The 14167-nt window shown below is 38.3% G+C and overlaps 1 protein-coding gene and 1 pseudogene across 1 annotated transcript in view; one reads left to right on the top strand and one right to left on the bottom strand.

Annotated features, from left to right (window-relative positions):
* Positions 1–1160: 1160 nt before the first annotated feature.
* LOC134361301 (small nuclear ribonucleoprotein G-like) lies at positions 1161–1386 on the top strand (annotated as a pseudogene).
* Positions 1387–8578: 7192 nt separating this feature from the next.
* The window catches only part of C12H12orf42 (chromosome 12 C12orf42 homolog), a 71492-nt gene continuing 65903 nt past the window's right edge, over positions 8579–14167 (bottom strand). Inside the window, exons 3-4 of the mRNA XM_063115635.1 lie at positions 12282–12656; positions 8579–9006 (exon numbers count right to left, since the gene is read on the bottom strand). Coding sequence (XP_062971705.1) covers positions 8579–9006; positions 12282–12656 — 803 coding nt within the window. The remainder of the gene's footprint in view (positions 9007–12281; positions 12657–14167) is intronic.

Raw genomic sequence — 14167 nt, 5'->3', positions numbered from 1 at the left:
AATAGCAGTTATTACATTTGTGCAATTTCTTATATATCCTGAATAAAGAAAACTTAGAAACGTGTCTGAGAAAAGCTGATTTAGACAGAAGCAGTAGGGTGAATTCACATCACCCTGCCTAGGTTTATGGCCTGGCTCTGCCTTATACAAGAAAACTTCAGACCAGTAACCCAAACTTGATATTCTCAGTTTCCACCTGTGTAAAAGGAGATAACAACACCCTACAGAAGTATTGGGAGGATTAAAGAGATACTGCATCCAAGAGAAAAGGAAAATGTATGTCCACACAAAAGCTTATACGTGAATGTTCACAGCAGCATTACTAATAATGGGCAAAAGGTGGAAACAATGCCAAGGTCCATCAACTGATGAACAGGTAAACAAAATGTGGTATATCCATGCAACGGTATATTATTTGGCCATGAAAAGGAAGTATTGACACTCAGTGCAACAAGGATGAACCTTGAAAAACTTGTATTAAGTGAAAGAAGCCATACGCAAAAGACTACATATTGTATGACTCCATCCATTTTAAATGTCCTGAATAGTGAAATATATTGAGACAGAAAGTAGATCAGTGGTTGCTTAGGGCTGGGAAGTAAGGAGGAAAGTAAGAGTGACAGCAAAAGGGTACAGGGTTTCTACTTGAGTGGATGAAAATGTTGTAAAATTGACCATGGCGATGTCACACATAAATGTGAATATACTAAAAACCAATGAATTCTACACTTTAAGTGCATGACTCATATGGTATGTAAATAAAAAAATAAAAGTAACCAAATAAGAATGATGGTCAAACCTTTGTGACAAGAACAAAAGACCAAAACTGAAAATTAGGAAGGAGAAAGCAGGAATACTGCAATAAAGGAATCAGAGCAGTGTTTGGCACCTAGTAAGTGCTCAATAAACATTGACCATTGCCATATTACTTTTATAAGTAAATGTAAATCATTATGTATAGCTTGGGAAGAGCTTTGGAATGAGTATTGCTATGTATCCTGACTAATAGTAGGACTGAAATGTACATTTTAAATCTTAAAGTATTTTTAAATATATTTTTAAATCCATGCTTGTCCCCTGATGTCTAAAGACAATCTATCCCTAGATAGTCTATTAAAAAGGTAAATTTCAGGCCAATCTGAGCCTGCCAAGTAGACACCATGAGCAAAGCTAACCCTCCTGAATGGAAAAAAATTTATGGACAAGAAGTTATCGTTGAAATTAAATGGTAGCAGACATGTCCAAGGAATATTGCAGGGATTTGATCGATTTATGATTCTTGTAATAGACAAATGTGTGGAGATGGCAACTAGCGGGCAACAGAACAATATTGGAATGGCGATAACACGAGGAAATAGTATCATCATGTTAGAAGCCTTGGAATGAGTATAAATAATGTTTGTTCGGCAGAGAAATCCATGTCCCCTCTCCAAAGGGCCTGTTTTTACTATGGTATAAAAATCAGGTCGTGTACATTTTCATATTAAACTTTTTGTTAAATAAACTTATGTAGGGCCGAGCCGTGGCGCTCTCGGAAGAGTGCGGCGCTGGGAGCGCAGCGACGCTCCCGCCGCGGGTTCGGATCCTATATAGGAATGGCCGGTGCACTCACTGGCTGAGTGCCGGTCACGAAAAAGACAAAAAAAAAAAAATGGACAAAAAACTTTTGTAATAGTCAAAAATGCGTTCTCTCAGATATTCTGAATATGGTAATAGAACACTAGCTTTTATTCTAATTTTTTCTAATGTGAATTTTCCAGGTTGAGATTGATTTCAAAGAGTTTTATGCAATAAAATAGAAGAGGCTTAAAAAAACAAAAAGCAAATTTCAAAATGAAATGCAGCTTTTTCTCATCCTTGAAGAGTTTGCCTTTTAACCATATTAAAGTATTTATGATGGTCAAATCCTTAAACTTTAGCAATTGGCTAGCTACAGAGTGAAACATGAGAAAACTGAAAAAGGCCATTCATTCTGAAATGCATTCGCAATTGAATTCATTCTTTAAAAAGTCCTTGGACTATTTTCCAAAGGCCATACATATTATGCCTAATTTAAAAAAAGAAGAAGAAGACAACAGCATGTTTGGGTTACCAATTTTCAAAATCTCAAACAATTCAAGCAGTTACAAAGAAGAGGATTCATTCCCTTCTCCCACAGGAACCCGACTCCTCTCTCCTCTTTCTCTCTGCCATATATCAACACATATCTGCAGGTATATGTCACTTTATAAAATAAATTACCTGTGCCTTTGGCCTTTCTCAAAAGTGGATTTACTAAGAAATTAATGAAACTTCAGCTTTAGGGTTCTTCATTTACAAGGGCCCTTCCCTCTACCTAAGTATATTCATAATTTTGTATCCTTTTCCTTAAAGAGGCCCCCTCAAAATGTATACGCTTCAGGCCCCCAAAGGTTAATAGGACCCTGGTTGTTACTTCCCACTCTACACAGTACCTTGTTCCTTGAAATGCTCCACCCTCCAAAATCAAGTTCAAATTCTGCCACAGGAAGCTTTCTGTGATCGCTCCAGCTCAAACTAGCCTCTCCCTTCTCTAAGTTTCCACTGCACTTGTTCATTTTACAACTTCAAAATCCTTTTTCCAAAACCTTTGTCATTGGTTGAGTTTGGAATTTAGAATTTTTGCACATTATGGTCCATAAACTATATATTATGTAATGGTGAATAAATCATGTGTTATTTAACAACTCTCCATAGGGGTCTGAGGTAGCACTCTATAGTCAAGTATATTAATACATCTTCATCAAAATACAAGGGTACTTCAAAAAAAATGGGGGAAAAAAGAATGAAAAGATAATATAAATCTTCCCAAGAACTTTCTGAAGACCCCTAATAAATGAATATTCACACTAAGTGAGACAAATAAAGGCTTTAAATAGCTGACCAGTTTCATTCATAATTGACACCAAGCGAACTTTCCATTTTCAGAGATTTTGGATTTCAGAATAGTGGATAAAGGATTATAGATCAGCACATTACTGTGCCATTATTTCATGTCTCGCCATGTAGGTTTTACATAACCAAAATGGCTCTTCACTGATATACCCCCAGCAAAAAAATGTCTAGCACCTGGTGGTTGTTCAATACATTTTACAGAATGAATGAATGAATGAACTTACTCTTAAACTAGGTGGTATTTGTCAAGAAAAAGGATGTGCTCTCTTCAGTCAACATCCCAGCACCAAGGCCAGTGCCTGGCACAGTGAATACAATAAATTCTGGTTGAGTTGAGTTGTACTCCTCAAATCTCTCACAATGACTATCTAGGATAGTAAGTATGCAATAACACTTCATGATAGATTCCAGTATTGCTGACTCACAAAATCAGATTGATTCCCATAGTGGAGAGAAAACACAGGATGGGGGGCAGAGACAGTATGGAGGGAGCAGTAAGAATGCAAGCCTAGACATGGCAAAAGAAGAGAAAGACTTGTGGAAAAGAATTGAGGCAGGGAATCAATTTCACAAACACGTTGAAATATGCAGCAGGGATACCACACACCTTAGAATTAAACATTATTCTCTATGCCAAGTCTTCCCCTAACAACAACCTCTTTCCTGGGTCCCTGCAAGACTTAAACCCTCAACATCACATTTGTAGTTATAAAAATAGGCCTTATTTCTCCCCTCATCTGGGTAGTTTCAGAGTATTTTATAGACAGCTGGTCTGAAAAATCACTTTGAAGAATGCCAGCCAGCATTCGGTATTCTAAACTGAGCTTTTCTAAAGTGGAGGTTCTAAACGGACTTGTGTGTTCATTTATCAACTACATAGAATGTTTTTTAATCCTGAACCTGCCTTGTGTAAGATATCGTAGAGTGATGTTTGTGAGCGTGCGTGATGGAGGCGATCATCGTTTGGCCCAATTGCTTTGTCTCTCTGTGTTTCCGTTTCCTCATTGACAGATGGGACACTACTACTTACCTCACCATCTGTGATGAAGATAGAGAATATATTACATACAAACTTCTCAGAGAGGAGCAGGATGTCACGGTCACCAGAAATAGTGTTCAGTGTCCTGTAAGGCAATTGGATCTATAAATCCATAAATTAGCCCTGTATAACCAATGATAATATATTACTAATTATTGCTGATATTATTTATAAAATAATGGCTTGCATTTGTATACTTCTCTTTTCAAAAATTCTTTCATTTGGTAGAAAACTTGATCCCCAAATTATCCTTTGCAGTAAACAAAGCATGTCACCCCAATTTAATAGTGAAGAAACTCTGGCCAGATGGTAGGAGTGACACTGAGTTCAGGTCACATTTACAGGAACACATTCTTGACTCCAGATCTGAGTCAACCCCAGCACCTTGGCTTTTTCCCTAAATTTCCACTTTAACATCCCATCCCTTTTGCAACTGTCATGTTGGTCATCTTCAATAATCTCAAAAAGCACAAATGTCTTTTCATAAACCTCAAAACCACCTTTCCTTCACTTATTTTCTGAGCTCTGATTGACAGGGATGATGTTATTTCAAATAAAAAGAACTATGTGATAGGATGATCTCGGAGAAAATTAAGATAGGTGAAATAAGCCAGGCACAGAGAGATAAATACCACATGTTCTCACATGTATGTGGAAACTAAAAGAGTTGATCTCATAGAAGTAGAGAGTAGAATAGCAGTTATTAAAGACTGGCAGGAGGTATAGGAAGGAGGGAATTGGGAGAGGGTGGTCAGTGTAGTACGATATATTAGAGAGATAGTAAGAATGGGATTTAGGATTCTATAGTGATACAGGGAGACTACAATTAACAACAAAGTACATCTTTGAATAGCTGGTCAAGATGATGTTGAATGTTCCTGACACAAAGTGACAACTCTTTGAGGTGATGGATATGCTAATTACCTTGTTCACTGCACACAGTATGAATGCACCCAAACACCACATTGTACTCCATAAATATATGCAATCACCATGGGTCAATTAAGGAAAATAAATTAAAAAGAAGGAAATAGAGAGTAGAACAGTGGTTACCAGAGGCCCAGAGGCAGGGAAAGGGAGTGGAGACAGGGGCCAGGGAAAGGCTGGTAGCCTGGTACAGAGTTACAAAGTTACAGTTAGATGGGAAGAATAAGTTCTGGTGCCCTAGGGTGACAATAGCTAATAATATTGTATTATATGTTTCAAGATAGCCAGAAAAAAGGATCTTGAATGTTATAACCACAAAGAAATGTTAAATGTTTAGGTGATAGATATGCTGTGTATTCTGATTAGATCATTATGCAATATAGGCATGTATTGAAACGACAAACTGCACTCCATAAACATGATCAATGAAAAAAATTAAACTTTAAAAAAGAACTATGTGATAATAATTTCTTATCTTGCTTTGCCCTTTAAAGAGTTCAAATGTGTTATATGTTGTCAACCCACCACTATCACCTCCTACTCTCCACCACGTAGTCAGGAGGTGAGAGGATATAAGTCAAGTTTCTGTACTCACCTCACTTAAGCACCAACAGCATGACATAAAAACTGATTCATAGATGTTGGAAGAATACACATATGTGCACATGTACCAGTTTTAATAATATAATACACAATACAGTTTTATGTATAAAATAAAATTTTATAATACAGAATATAGTTTTTAAAGCTTATTTGTATCTTTGTCTATATATTATTATTATTATTAAAAATGAAGCTTGCTCATCTATAAAATGCAGATAATAATAACTACTCCTTGAAGCCCTTATGAGGACTAAATGAATTAATACATGTTAAACACGTAGATCAGTCCCTAGTACATAACACATAACAAATGCTAGCTGTTATTATAATTATTATTTATTTTATATATTATAGAAGAATTCCTCACTTGTAAACATTATTTACTAGAGATTGTCTTAAATATTTTCTTCAATGCAGCAATTTTTTAAATTTATCAATATCTATTTCCAATACACCTTTCAGAAAAACATTTTTCCACAAAGTGGCATATCATGCTTCTTACAAGACACTTAGAGTATGTGGCAATAAATGTACCATAAGTCAAATCACACATCCCTGAAGAAATAAAAGCAAGCTGTAATTCAGAACCTACGTAACAATTATTTTATACCATAGGACCTTACTCTAGTCCTCACTGATTGTGCTATACATAAACACGTATTATTTATTTCCTGAAATTGATTCATCCTCAGTTATGACTCTTTAATTCAGCACTGCTTTCAGAACTAATGGTTTGGGGAAAGATTTCACTAAGTTTACCTGGGTTCATTTGTACCTAAGTTCTAGTACCAAAGGAGTTGTCATGACTATGACAGGCAAAGTAAGAAATGTTCCTCATCCATCCCTGTCTAAGTGCGGTCAGGGCTGGACCAACTAACTTCCTCCCAAACATGTGCACCCAAAATGAGAACAAATAATGAGACAGCTCATTATACTCCTCCAAGGAAGAATGGATTCTTAAAAGGCTTCTTTCTCTAGCTCTGATTCTTACCTCACTTATTTAAAAACGAATCGTTACTTTGAACTCTACCACTCTACACAGATTCTGGTATTTTCAAAAGAGTTTTGAGCATTGTTCTCCCAAGTGTGTTCCACAAGACACTAGTGCTGCAAGATATTGATAGGTGCTTTAAAAAAAAATACATACACACACACACACATACACACACACACACACACACACACACACACACACACACACACACACCAGGGTTCCCTGATTAAATAAAGCTGGGAAACACTGGGTTAAACGGAGTTTATCAGACTTTTTTATTGTGGGATTTGTCAGGGCCCTAATATGTTGCTATGACTCTCTAAGAGGGACCATGGTGGCTCACATTTCTCAGACATATTTATCTGTAGATTCTTCATCTCACTATCTATGGAACACACTTTGGGATGCTGCTTTAGAATTTGGTGTACCACATATTTTACATCATGTGCTCGTACTCCTTTTCTCAACTCTAAATGGAATTGCTTCTTCTGTACTGTATTTTTAATAAATTCACTAATTTTCACTTCTACAGCTAAGGGAATTCTTCTACCATATCAAATACGTTTTCTATTCCTGCAATTGACCATTATAAACTTTTGGTTAATTGGTTTAGAATCACTTAAAGCAACAATTTTCTGACCCGAAAAAAGTCAAGTGTGTTAACTCATATTTAAATAGCAAAACAAAATATTCCAAAATAAAAATTTTACATAAAACCCATGAGTTTGCCCATACACTTCTCCCCAACCAAATGGCATGAAGTTGAACTTAATGGTCATCATGGGAATTCTGATAAGCAGATGTCATTATAACCTCAAGAAACCACAGCAATCACCATTGATAACCTGTACATTTTCTTATAATAAAACCATGTAAGTAAATAAATAATAAAATAAACACATATTTATCATTTTAAAAATCATATTAATCTGAAATCAGGAAAGCTATAAGTTTGGGAATACCATTTTTCTTTGAAGTGCATTACTCCTAGGGATTGCTAATATTCAAAGAAATCAAACAGTCTTCAAAGGATTAAACAGACTCCTAAATGTTAAGCAATTATTGGTTATAACATTTCATCGCTATTGAAACCTTACACTTAAATTTGGACCTCAGACATGATAAATCTTAAATGTAAGCATGCTATACATATATAAATTTGAACTGAAGCAAAAAAAATTTTTTTTAATGCAGTGAGATTTTACAACCTTCGTGTATCAAACTCTATGAATCCAAGCCTGTGGAAAAATTGGAAGGAACTCAAGTGTAAAACCGCATATGGACGTACTGGTCACATGGATTTGTTTCTCTCTGAATGTCTAAATAATATTACATTAAAAAGAATAAACTAAACCCCCCAAATCACTTGATAACATCGCTCTGTGTATCACATCATGGTGAAAAGCTGATACCTGAATCTCTTAAGTTAACCAAAATCAAAAATATTGCCTAAAATGACAAGTTTGATAAAATGTTCTCTAAGCTGCTCCAGTACTTTCTATTACAAATCAGAAAATTCAGTATCCCTTTTATATTAAACGTGGTTCCAAGTGTTTCAGGGCCTCCAACTAGGATCCAGCTTCAGGTTTCTGACACAGAAACCTTAATACAGCCTGAAGAATTCCCCTAGGCACATCAGAAGTAATCAAATCTCATCTTAACTATTAAGTTACAGACATTCAATTATGTTTTCCAGACCTCTGTTTAGAAATTCTAAAAGCCCTTTAGAAAACATCCTTATACCAAAGCTGAAGTTGGCAAGTGACACCGTTTACCTGCGAAAGCAACACAAAGAGGGGCCCTCGCGATCCCGCTAGGCACATGGCAAAGTGGCACGCGATGTACCCCATCCCCATTGTCAGACACAAATTCTTTGTAACACTGGGAGACACCGCAGAACAAAAATACTATTAGAAATGCTTCAAAAGGAACATTTTTGGCTGCGATAAAGACTTTTGACATTATTTATTAGGTTCAAAAATGCTTCACAAAAGCCTAACAATGGTCCTGTGGAAACCAGTCCATCTGAGGCCCTTTCTGTTGTCCCGGGCAGCATTGATTGGAAGGCGCGCGGCGCTCGCGGAACAATCCCCTCGCAGCGGTCAGCGCAAGTGAGCATTCACCAGCGGCCTGGGCAGGGCCTGCGAACAAGCCGTATGGAAGCGCCGGGGAGGGCGGGGGGCTGCCGCGGAGCAAACCTTTATTAACCTCTTGGGGGGGCCCCGGGGGGACGCACCGACGAGCAGCGGAACGGGCGCTCCTGCCAGATTGCCGTGGAGGGAGGTGTCTGCCCCGGGCCTCCTTCCCCCCGGGAAGTGAGTATGCTCGGGGAGCGTCTCCGGTGCCATGGCAACCGCGCCTCTTCCGACGGGATTTCCGGACGCGCCTCGGCGCCCGCTTTGGAAACCTGGGGCCGCCGCGCTCCGCTCCTGCTCGGCTTCTGGGAAGCTCCGCCAGACGCTCCGCGGGGCCACGGCGGGGTGGCTGCTGCTGCACAGGCCGACGACAGTGAAAGGTCTCGCAGAGGGATCTGCAAGGAAGGAAGGGCAGGACTGGCACTCCAGTGTGGGGGACCACACCAAGCCCGCAGGCACTTAAAAAAGTCAATAAATAAAACTCTCGTGATAACTGGATGTTATGATGTGCGCAGAGGGGAAAAAAATCCCCTGATATTATCCTCATGTGCTCCCCTACATTTCTTTACGAAAATAAAAATGCTCTCTATTCCTTGCCTGCTATTTTGAAAGCACCTCCCCCTTCCAAAATAATTCTTTCAGAGTCCTCATAAAACTTTTTATTTCAAGGAAAACGGTTCAAAATTTCTAAAGAGGGGGAAACAAGAATTGGTGACTAAAACAGGACCTCTACATCTAAATGTGGGAGGTTTGTGAATGCAAAACTGTCAAATGGAATGCAATAACAAACAGATCTACAGCTCATTTTAGACAAACAACTGGTGATTTTTAAAAATCCCAGAGGCAATAGTTTCATGAGTTTTATTAGAAATTGCAAACCACCTGGTAAAAAAAAATCAGTGAATTAACTTGAGGCTGGGTCTGCAAAACACACACATGCACACTAGTACTAATAATAATCTTGACTTTTTTTACCCAACCAAATCATTTCTTCATGTAAAAGATGTGATCCAGCCTCATTACACAACAATACAACCGAGACTGTAAAAAATTACACACACACATGCATACACATGAGGGTACTACACGGAGTTCCTGAAAAAATAGAATTGAAAGACAATATGAATCTTCCATGAACTTTTTGAAGTTCCCTTGTATTATATTCCACCTACATTTCCATATAAATATATGTACACCCTTAGATACACACACATATCTGTATATATGTGTGTATATGTGTGTGTATCTGTATATAAAATCTTGAAATTTTTATCTAAGGAAACTGTCCATTGACCTACACTAATGTTTAATTCTTCAGTAGTAAATTAAGACAATTTATGTGCTTTAAATCACTTCCTACAAATTTTAAAATGTCTTTTAATAGCATGTAGATGTCTAAAATATTTGGAACAACCCACAGGACCATTCACAAATTCAAAAAATACGTAAAAGAGTTAAAATGCAAAGTATCTTCCTAGTAGTGGATATCAAACAGCCAGCCTACCTCTAAGTAATTCAAGTTAGTGCGTCACATGCTGTTCTGTGCCTGGACGTACTGGGCATCCCCCACTGCACACTCGACATACCCAAGCAGTGAAAAATTTTTAGTGAATCTGATTTCACCAATGTGAGAATTATACCCTGAAAATAAAGGTGGAATGGTATCTCTGGGTAAATGAAAGCTTTCAAACCCATTGCTCTGTGAAATTTTGATGCTTAGTAGCTGTTTGTTGATTTGGATTTCTAACCTTGGCAGATGACCCATTCACTGTCATCAATATTCAGTGCAAGAAGAATTCACCAGAAAACACTGAAATGGCTCTGGATTTGGAGCAACAGGACATGACCTAGACAAAATGAACTGTCCTCTGTCTCATGCCAAAGAATAGGAATTCCTTCCCTGAAAGCAATTTGCTAATGATGTGCTTCGCAACAGATTGTCTTAGAGGGACAGTGTGGTGTAATGAAATAAGGCTTCAGGGTTAGGCCATCATAGATTCAAATCCTGACACATCACCGGGCCTAAACCTCTTTGACCTTACCTGAAACGTGGGGATTGTACTACCCTCTCCATGGGGTTGCTAGAGAGATTAAGTTTCTTCGTTTACATATTGATTCATTATTATCTGAGTGCCTTTTATGTGCCTGGCAATATTCTAGACACTGGTGATGCAGAAGGGAATAAGGAAGGCAATATCCCTGCACTTATACAAAGATACTTTTAAAATTTTGTGGAAAAATAGAATGGAAAAATAATATGAAGATTTCTGTGATCTTGATGAAGTACCCTCGTAGGGCTTAAATTCTAGTTGTGGGGGGAGGGAGCTGGAAGAGGAAACAGTCTAACAAATAAGCAAATGAACACATTTATAAATGTCAGCTGGTAATAAATCCCAAGGAGAAAAATTAAGCAACGAAGGAGGTTAGGAAAGACTTGTTTACATTTCAGTAAAGATTTGAAGAAAGTGAAAAAAGGAAACTAGTTAAGTATATGAGGGACGAATGTGATAAAATATTGAGAATCAAGTATATAGTAAGTGCTCAATACCCAAGAGCTATTACTGTCATACTTAGAACTTTAATACAGGAACACTCTGACCTGGAGTCAGAATGGAAGGCTTGGATCCTGACGTCAGCCCTACAGCTACAGAAACTCTCTGGGCCTCAGATTCTGCATCTAATCATGGGGAAATAATGGTTCCCATCTCAGAGGAGGGTCACATGCATCAAAATTGAAGATGTACATTTAAATCTTAGCACATTGCCTTATACATAGTAAGACTCAAAAATGTTAACAGACCAACATCACCTGCTTCCCATCTTCAGACCCAGCCTATTTACAACAGTCTAACAACCCTTCTTCTACATGACAATTCCTAGGATATTTGGAGATATCCCTTACATTTTCTCTCCTCCAGTCTGGACATCAGCACCATAAACACCACCACCATCATCACAGCCATCAGTTCAGTCCCTACTATGTTTGGGTAATTTTATTTACATCAGTCATCTAATTACAATATCCCTTCAAAGTAGTAATTGTCTTTAGTTTACAGATGAAAAAAACTGAGCTCAATGAACATTTACAGGTCTGGATCATGGCTATAGAGCTGAAATGAGAAAGAGCTGTGATTTTAAACCCAAGCCTTCCTGGTTCCAAAGCTCATCCCTTGTGGTCCATCTTCTTACTTCTGATCATTCCTCCTATTACAACATGTGATTTAGAGACACTTCATTATCATATACATTATCCTGTATAATGAATTCATGGCTTCCTTATCTTTAAAATAATATCATCTGCCTGAGTGTTAAATAAAGATTTCATCAAATAATATAAAATGTTAGCACAGTGTCTGGCACATGATGAGAGCTTAATAGATGGTGGCTGGGATGATGACGATGATAACAATAACCCTCATTATCATTATCTGATGCAATACCTGAATCATCAAATTACAGGTCATCAACTCGCACCTGCTCTCTCCTTCGAAACAACACTTGGCAACAAGTAGACTTTCATTAAGGACTGACTGCTATGGTTCTCACAGTTCTCTACCTTCTAAAATAGGACCTTCTATTGAGTCAATAATTTTTCTGTTTATACTGAAGTTAAAAACAAAATGTGACTAGTTGAAACAAGAAGAGTCAGGAACTACCAAGTGATACCTACCAGAATAACCCTTGGAATTGCTCAAGGGCTGGTTCTGAAATCTCATGTGTCTATTGATGTGTATACCCACAGCCTCCAGGTGAACAGGATTTACCGAGTGTGGTTGAATAGGTATTTTTGCCATTTGCTCTTCCAAAAATGGACTGCTCCAGATCTGCTGGGGTGCTCCTCTGGCTCTCTTATTAATGTCTTCTCTGAGAGTGCAGAACAATGGGTCCTCATCCCTTTCACTGGATGGTACTAGGGAGGAACCGGCTGTCCTGTAGCTTTCTTCTTCCGAAGAAACTGAGCTTACAGGAGACGTGGGTATTTTGTTCTCGTGAGTACAGGGTAGTCTTTTAAATGCCACTGGACTCTGAGTAATTTCTGGAAATACTGTAAAAGGTAAACACATTAGTAGGAAAGAATGCACTTCAATATCATCTACAAAATTAATAGCAGAAATCAGGCTATATGTGGATTTCTGTTCGTTTGTTTTTCTACCCTGAGTAAAGAGAAGTGACAAAGACGACAGCGACTGGAGCATCTGAGTGGGAGAAGAAGATGGAAGGTTATGGAAAGGGAGGTAAAAGATGGGAAATGCTTTTGTTGAGTTCAAGCTATGTTGTAGGCACTGTGGGAGACCCTGGACATGCTTGTCATTTAGTCTTCACAAAAAAACATACCTAGCAGTTAGTACTATTATCTCCATTTTACAGGTCAGAAAGCTAATTTGAGAGTTATGAACTAAATAAATGTCTCCCCAAAGGATATGTTGAAGTCCTAACCCCCAGTACCTGTGCCTATGACCTCATTTGGAAATAGGATCTCTGAAGATGTAATCAAGTTAAGATGAAGTCACACTGGATGAGGATGAGCTTTAATCCAATATGACTGGTGTCCTTATATAAAAAGAAAACTGAGACACACGAGAGAACACCATGTGAAGACATATATCAGAGGAAAGAAGCCATGTGGAGATGGAGGTAAGAATTGGAAATATGCTGCCACAAGCCAAAAAACACCTGGGGCTAACAGAAAATGAAAGAAACAAGGAAGGATCCTCCCCTGGAGGCTTCAGAGGGAGAACAGCCCTGCCAGCACTTTGATTTCGGACTCCTAGCCTCCAAAACTGGGAGAATAAATTTCTGTTGTTTTAAGCCACGCAGTTTGTGGTCATTTTTTACAGCAGCCCTAGGAAACCGATACAGGCTTAGAGCAGGTAGCTTGTCCAAGGTCACACAAATATTAATTAGCAGTGTTGGAACTTGAATCCAGATTTCTCATCCCCATAGCCTAATCATAACTGCTCAAGATACTCCCCCTTGATGCACTAACAGAGGGTAAAAAACAAGCTCTGTTGTTTAAAATTGATCTAGAATATTGTAGAAAGCCCCCCCAAAAACCTATGACTCCGACTTTGATTCTTATCCAGTAGTTGAGGTGGCTTCCTTTACCTAATTCACATCTGTTGAGAAACTGATACCTACCGTGTCAACTCATACATTCATATCTACATTACTAATTCCTCAGTAGAAAGCAAACATGAGAAAAAGTCCCCAATAGTCAAAGACAGTAATGAGCAGAGCTGTTGCAATGCCAGGTTTCTATGTCACAGATGATGGTGTCCTGGAGGAGCTACAGAGAAGATATCTTAAAGAGATATCTAAGAAGCAAACCGTCTTCTTAGCCAATTGGTAATGGGTTGGTTAAGGGGTTAAGGGGAATAGGAGACAGACCAAAAGAGGTAAGAATAATTCTCTAGATTGCACAACTGAATGTGTGGTACAGGAGTGAGTGTGTATGTGTGTACGTGAAAATTTAGAATTGGCACAATAATACATTGAACTTTCAGAAGAAGAGAGCAGAGGCAAGAAACAGAGCAGGCCTGGGGTCATAGACAGGAG

This window comes from Cynocephalus volans, chromosome 12 (assembly GCF_027409185.1).
Source record: "Cynocephalus volans isolate mCynVol1 chromosome 12, mCynVol1.pri, whole genome shotgun sequence".
NCBI classification, from domain to species: domain Eukaryota; kingdom Metazoa; phylum Chordata; class Mammalia; order Dermoptera; family Cynocephalidae; genus Cynocephalus; species Cynocephalus volans.
This window is presented reverse-complemented; position numbering and strand designations above follow the sequence as displayed.